Genomic DNA, 7905 nt, shown 5'->3' with positions numbered 1-7905 from the left:
ATCATTAGAAGAATAGTTTCTGGTGCACAATTATTTTAACTTGCATGGTTATTATTATCCAGAATTTAACCAAGTTCTTAGGCTTGCCCACCATTTGTAAAACACAAAGACAACAATCATGTAAAAAAAGGCTTTGCAGACAAACTTTATAAACTGAAAGCAGAGAAATCATACTGTCAGTTGTCAACAAAAGTAATAAACTATCTCCAGAAATGCTTCAGTTATGCCCTAAGTCAAAACAACAGCAATGTGAGTGATCTAGAAGAAACCTTAGGGCAATTGTCCCCCATGCATTTGGTGATCACACTAATTGTGATACAAAGTGGTGCCAATATATGAAAGATCCAGCTCAGTATAAGCACAAAAGCCTCCCATACGGTAAAGATTTGTGTGGTGAAGATCTAAGGAAGGACTTAGATAGTATCTTGAATTTGTATTTAGCCAATTCGAGTGACCTTGCGAGATTAGGTTCATCACAAGGAAACGAAAGTTTGAATATGGTGATAGCTTCAAAAGCACCGAAAGCCAAACACTACAGCAGTTCTAACAGCTTTAATATGCGTGTGGCTGCAGCAGTTGCCCAGAAGAATATAGGACATACATACATTAGTAAGGTTGTAAAGAATGACTCAGTGATAGAGTGAGAAGCTAGGTCAGTTTAACATTACTAGTGAATACCATATAATGTTAAAAGTATACGGTCACCTATTTGAATTTAGTGACAGTTACAATGGAAAGCGAAGAACTAGCCAATCACAGATTCAAGTTAGTGGCTGTTTTTTAAAAACAGAGTCCTCACATATCCATTTTGAATACCCTAGGTGACTATATCTTTAAATGCTTATTTTGTTAGACCAGTAACCTTGGCAACAGATCGTTATAATTTTCTCTACCTAGCTCAGCATGGCAACCAGTCAGTATAACATTAAATTGACCCATTACATTCCCAGATGCTGTTCATCCCAAAAAATCACAGTTTGGCAATCATAATGAGGAATATAATAAGACAGACTGAGAACCTGCATACATTGTAATTACAATATATTGTACTCTGCAAGGGGAAATGAAACTTTTAAATAACTTCCATGTGAACCAGTCAGTTACTTTGCTCAACTCCCAACAGGCAAATACGCTTATTGTTATTGCTTGATTGCAGGTTCACGAAGAATTTACTCTCACCAAGTAGAACATGCCAAATTTATGGTGCCAAATTGGATAAGAAAGTCCAGGAAGTGAATGACAGAGTTAAGACCAAGGAAGGGAAGTTGAAGCGGCTACAGGTATGTTGACGTGAGAGAATTTAAAAATAAATTAAAATGAATGCCACAAACAGTGTACATACATACAGAGTGAGACAAAGACAGACAAGCAGACAGACAGCCATAAATAACATGGTTATTTGTAAATATTTCTTATATGAAAACCACTCACTAGATCATACAGTTTTTTTTGTCAAATTTTATTTCTTGTACTTCAGCAAAAAGAGAAAAGAGCCCAGAAGATAGCAGCCACTGAGGTTCGAGAAGGGAGTACGTATGAAAAGGATATTGGGCTGTCCATGTCATCAGAAAAATCCAGGGTTGAGATTCCAGAGCCTGTTGTAGCACCTGAACTTGTGTCTCTACCTTCAGGATCATACACACCTGTGATATTTGATATAGAAACTACATCAGCATGTAAGTACAGTGTGTAAGATCAGTTTTGGAGTTTCTATTGGCATGTTTCTTGAAAGCTCTTATTTGCATTTTATTGTTCTGCAGTTTCATGTTTGACTCTAAAAATATCCTTATTAAATCCAAACTAGTTAGCACACATCAACACTTCATTGTATTTATCAGTGAACATACACGGTATTTGGAAATTATCTATGATTTTGAAAGAGTGCATTAGTTGTGGTTGGCAGTGTCTTTTCTGCATTTTACTAGTTATCCTTAATGAATTAGGTCAGAGTAATTAAATTCTTAGTTTTGTGTCCACCAAAAATTGTTAAAGGAACACAGGTAAGTGGTCCAAAAAACACCCAAAAATTAACACACAACAAATTTGCCCTTTTTGGCAGTTTCTTTTAACAAGAGCACACATCAGTGGGGTAAACTTAAGTAGTCTTGTAGAGGTTACACTGTTTATGTTGCAACATGATTCAATAATACTAATATGACTAACTGAAGAAGAAAATTGCATTAATTTAAAGTCAGACATTGTTTGGGGACAGAACATCACCAAAAACATTTTTTTGCTACAAAATTGCATTCTTTTTTCTCAGTAAATCTCTGAAAACCTATGCATGCGGACACAAAACAAAAAATTACTTTAGTCTTAATGGCAAACACAGGTTGACAAAAACAAAGTATGCTTGGGTTTCATAGAGATGTATGTAGTTTGAATCAATTTGGTGTAAAAGTCATGATGCTTGTTGATATTCCATATGAAAGTATTGTTCATACAAAAAGTGAACATAGTAGATAGAACACATTATTCAACTTCAGTAACTTCCCGACTGTAACCAAAATCAATGTTTTTACACAGCCTGGATTGACTCTATATTACTATTCAGAAGACTAAACTTTTCATGTTTTATTTTTATTGAATTTCAGACTCAACTGCAGAAATCACTCAAATTGCAGCTGTGTCAGGAGATTCCCAGTTCAGCCAGTATATTTGCCAACACAGCCAATTTGTCGCATTGCCAGTGAAAAAACTCGCCTTACCGTGAAAAATGGTAAATTGTACTATGAAGGAAACCCAGTGACTACAGTTCCCGAGGAGACATGCTTGAATAATGTATTACATTTATCTGTAGATTTGATAATCCAATTTTAATTGCACACAATGCTCGATCTTTTGATTGTAGGTATTTATTGCAAGCCATGAACAAATGTTCCTTGACAGATAAGTTTCTCACAAGTGTGTGTGGATTTGTAGATTCTTTACCTCTGTTCAGATCACTTTATCCTGACAGGTCTTCATATTCCAAGAAAGTCTTGTAAATGACTATGTAGGGCAACACTATGAAGCTCACAATGCTGTTGCTGATGTTCTTATGTTACAGAAATTATTGAACACCTGCGGGGTTACTGTATCATTGATGATAGAGAGAAGTTTTACATCACAGTGGATGATCCAATATCTCAGTTACAAAAAACAAATTACCCTTAAATATGCAAGCCACGCCCACCATTATTTTATCAAATCTAGATCTTTCCCTGGAGATGTTGTATACCAAGTAGCATTGCATTTGGTTCAGCCGTTTTCAAGTTAACAGTGCACAGTGCATTGAGTAATATGCAAATGAGAACAGTGAATTTTAGTAAACTGACCCAAAATGACACTTTCAACGATTCAATCAAAAATCCAATTAGCATGCTAGAGGGATTTGCAAAAGTGATCATCCTGCCAAATTTCAGGAAAAGTTACTGAAGCGTTTTCAAATGGTGGGTGTCTACGGCACACAGCATACAGCATACAGCATACCGCACACACAGAGTGATCACACATTAATCCTTTGGACCATGGTCCAAAGGACTAAAAATGTAATATTGCTAATTTTGTTATAATTGGTGAAAAATACTAAGATAACAACCCTGCATACATCCACCCCAAAATCAAAGTAATTGGGCCATCTGTTTCAGAGAGAAAAATAGATTTTTAACCAAAAATGAGAAAATCATCAAAAAAATTAGTAAAAATGGGAAATTCAAGATATCTTCACAAAATCCATAATACTGTATGAGATTTACCTAGGTACTTGTGTACTAATTTTCAAAGCAATCCGAACAGCAGTTCTTGAGTTATTAATTTTGAACATTACCACATTTTCTAAGCTCATTTGCATAATTTTTGGAATGTCAACTTCATTTGAATAAAATCCCATTTACAGCCCTGGATACATCTACACACCAAATACCAAGCTGAACTGCACAGCGGTTCTCAAGTTGATGCAGTGGATGGACGTTCATACATACATACATCATACATACATACATACATACATACATAATACATACATACATACAATACAGATGACGAACGCTGACATGCAATAAGCTCACATTGGTATACCAAATGTGAACTGAAAATGATGATGGATGTTTTGGTCTTATAATTATAATATAAGTTAACAAACAGTTAATAGCTGTCTATTCTGTTCATAAAATCAAAAGACAGCCCAACTGTTCAGTACTATCGTCAAAACACTAGTTTTGAACTGAGATTTAAACTTGCATAAACTTGTAGACCGACTGAGTGAAGGACCGGCAATTTTCACGAAGGACCTGGAGTTTTTGAGTACTCTTGGTAGAAATTTCTCCTTGCTTTCCAACACTGACTGAGTTCCGTTTTATCTTGAGAGACTGATGTGTTCGCATGGCAGAAATCGTGTATGTAGCGAATCGCACAAGTTGCCCACGACTTGCTACATTTTATGTAATTTATGTTTAAATACCGCACAAGACCATTCTTTTCTCATTCACTAATAATTCAACAATTACATGATTGAAAGCACATGACTATATACGGACAGTAACGGTCGTTTCACTTGAGCCCGAATTTGGATTCGCCAGTTGGGCTAATTTGTGACAAAATTTTCTCTCAAAACGTGACTGTTTTCTCGCAAATGCGATTTGGCAAGCGGGTAAAGAAAACACTGGACGAAATTGATCTAGTGATTGCATGCATTAACTTCTGCATGACGCCGTAGGCCACCATGTGTACAGCTAAAATGGCACCATTCTGTAATTAATGTCAATCAGTGAATAAGACGATTTGGTGCACACATCGAACACCATTAAAAAGTTCTGTAAATTTCTATTGTTTGAAATAAGGGTTTGACAAATGAATATTTTTATAGAAGTATCTACAGAATCGAAGAAACTTGTCAAACTCACCGTTCCATCGTCAATATCTCAATACTAAAGAGCTGATGACGTCACAGAGCTTTTTAACGTTACCGGTTTCTATGTCAGCATCTCTGATTGGTGAAATCGTCTGTTTTTTTCGGGCTACGACCAATAAAATTAGAGTAAGAGCTTACCGGGCCGTTGAGGGCGGATGTAAACGCATGCGCATGCTTTCTAACCATTATTGGGCATAGACTCAAAACAATAGAGTCTATGATTTGTGGAAGTCCCGATAGAAGTCGATCACAAGTAATGTCAATAGGAATAAAATCAAGTACGTCAAGTATGACGTTAAGTGTTCTAAAATAAAATGTTTATTTCTCTTTGAGTAACACACAGTTAGGGGTGAACCATTTGATATCCTTGGGGGGTCTGGAAGATTTTCTAAAAAAAATCCCAGCAGATATAAGAGGGGAGAATCTGCCTGAGATGACTATGGAAAAAATGGCAAGCTAATGTGGAAGAAAAAATCTATCACAGTATCAGCAAGAACCTTTTGGGATGTAACGTTTTCATTTCTGTACACCCTTCTTGTCTTTCCAAAAGCCTCTTGAAATTACTTTTCAGTTACATTCAGCCTTTGAATTGTTCACTGATTCTAGGTAAGTGAACACACTCTGTAGATACATGCATATCATCTTCTGTGTGTTGACCAATAAAAATCCGTGGCATTATTAGGCCAACCATATTTCGATGTTGAAATCAGAGAACGACATGATAAATTATGTCTAAATTGCATTTTGTCACAGATTTCAGACATAAGGAAATGACGTTTACAAGCTAATTTTACATAAACCGCTGCGATTTTGTGAACGAATTCGCAAATTTAAATTGCGCGAGGTGCGCGATACATTTTGCGGCCAGGCATTTTTCAAGTTTGGAAGAGAAAAAACATTTGTGTGGAATCGGCTTTAAATTGATATTTACGAGTGTTGACTAGCAATATTGCGCATGAAGTAGTTGCTCTTGTGCGACGTGTTCTGTCTTATGCGTGCAACAAAATCGAATATTGCAATTTGATACACTGCTCCTTATTTCGGATATGCGATTTTCGATATTGGTTCGGACCCGACAATGTTACATTTTTAGTGATAATCCCGTCTCACTGAGACTGATACATTTTAGACAAAACATCCATCCGCGCCTATACTGTCGACGGTTTCCTCAATAGCTAGTATCTACATGTAAAAAGCGCGCTCCTTACTGCCCTTGTGATACTTTCTGATAAAACCGCAAAGTTAGTATCTATGCTGAGCCGCTGTTAACTCAGCCTGAGGCTGATCTGAAAGTCTGGCACAAGGATAGCTATAGATCTAGAACAGTTGTCAGTCGATGATAGTTACATAAAGGCACTTCTTGATCCCGGAAAAAGTGAAAAAAGAAGTAAAAAAGACATCGAGCTGTAGAGAACTGCAAATTAATTACGTCTTTATCAACCCCCATCAATTATTTTATTCTGAACAAGGAACGCATCTAGCCGAAAAGTAGTTACCCTGAAACTTTGTCCACTCTGGCAAACGCAACTCAATAAGCAGCTCTATTGGGATGGGGGGGGGGGGGGAGTAGTGACCATGTGCCGTCTGTTTCGGAAACAAAGCAGAGTAACTCGTTTGTAATTAAATTTGCCTGACTGAAACTTTCATTTACTGTAAAACTTATTTTGTTTGGCATAGTCGTCCGACTTGTGACGCTAGGTCAAAGTCAACATTAAAGCCGCATTTTCAATTCCAGGTTCTCGCATTAGTGGAGTTCTCCTCCCAGTCAAACACTTGGCCAGTATGATGTTGATTTCTATACCATTAATTACGCAAATTGATCTCAACCTTTTGGCTTCTTTTGCTTATCCTACAAACAGAGTTTATACGAGGTTAGCGCTTGATTGACGGTCGGTTCAAATCGCCAGCGGTCATTGATTCCCAACACCAACGCTCGAATTTCCTAAAATATCGTCTTCCAGTTGCGTTAGAATTTGAATGTAACCACAGAGTTTGATCGGCAGCAGCTTCGCGCTGACTGCTTGGTAGTTTTCTGCCCTGTTGCGGCCGGAAAAAATCTAAAAGTGGCATTTTCTGGAGCGTGTGCCCGCGTGTTGCCTATTTGGTGTCCACTTACACAGTGAACGCAACCACGGCTTCGCGCCCTTTTAAAAGGAGGCTCCGCCTTTACAAATGAAACAGTGACAAATGAATTAACTTCCTGTTCTACACCAAATTTCGATATTCAATTTATTCCTAGCATATTGCCAAACGATGGTCTTTACATCTTCTCACTTGTTTCGTGCGAACATTGCATATGTGCCGGATTTCGAGCTAATACGCGTTTCGCTCTCTAATATCATCATCAATATAAGCTGGCCGCGTAATGCACGGCGTTACATGTAAAATCCGATGTTGGAAATGCCAACTCTAAAAACGGCATTCACGGAAAGAAATATGACGATATTTCAGAATTCCTTCTTCGATTTTGACATTCAAATTCGATTGGCCTGAAAATGCCACGGATTAATAAATATTGTTGTTCTCTCGTGTGATTGCGACATAGGCAGATTGCACTGACAAGTCAAATGGCAGAACTTCAGAAATGTTTAACTGTCATCGTCAAGTATTATCATGTCAATAAAGACATTTGGAAATCAAGGGTTTACATATACAAAGGAATCATACAGCCATTACATTTACTTTAGGTAACTTTAATATATAACTTTAACTTTTAAATAACGTAATCTTTCTATAACACAAACAAGTGTACACATCAAGGATTGTTGAATAAACTGTAAAACAAGTCTCAACCTCAGCCACTGTCCAGGCACAATTGCGGGGGGGGGGGGGGGGGTAAACTAATTGTTTGAACAGATAGTATCAATCATCTCCTGGAATATTTTTTCCCAAAGAAAGGTCGATCAAAAGGTATACTTGATTTAAACAGTAAATTCAGTTTGTGTATACCGTATTTCAACTTTACTGAAATTGTGAGAGAAAAGCATCCAAGAGATGTGATTTTGATCGACAGA

The 7905-nt window shown here is 37.1% G+C and overlaps 1 protein-coding gene across 1 annotated transcript; it reads left to right on the top strand.

Annotated features, from left to right (window-relative positions):
* Window positions 1-730: 730 nt before the first annotated feature.
* Window positions 731-2966, top strand: LOC139114907 (uncharacterized). The gene is made up of 4 exons (XM_070676833.1): window positions 731-765; window positions 1157-1280; window positions 1478-1676; window positions 2595-2966. Exons 1-4 carry the CDS (start codon window positions 731-733, stop codon window positions 2711-2713), a joined length of 477 nt encoding a protein of 158 aa, XP_070532934.1. The 3' UTR covers window positions 2714-2966.
* The last annotated feature ends 4939 nt before the right edge of the window (window positions 2967-7905 follow it).

This window comes from Ptychodera flava, chromosome 16 (genome assembly GCF_041260155.1).
Source record: "Ptychodera flava strain L36383 chromosome 16, AS_Pfla_20210202, whole genome shotgun sequence".
NCBI lineage: Eukaryota > Metazoa > Hemichordata > Enteropneusta > Ptychoderidae > Ptychodera > Ptychodera flava.
Note: the sequence above shows the minus strand (reverse complement) of the source record. Positions and strands in the feature narration are given on the sequence as shown.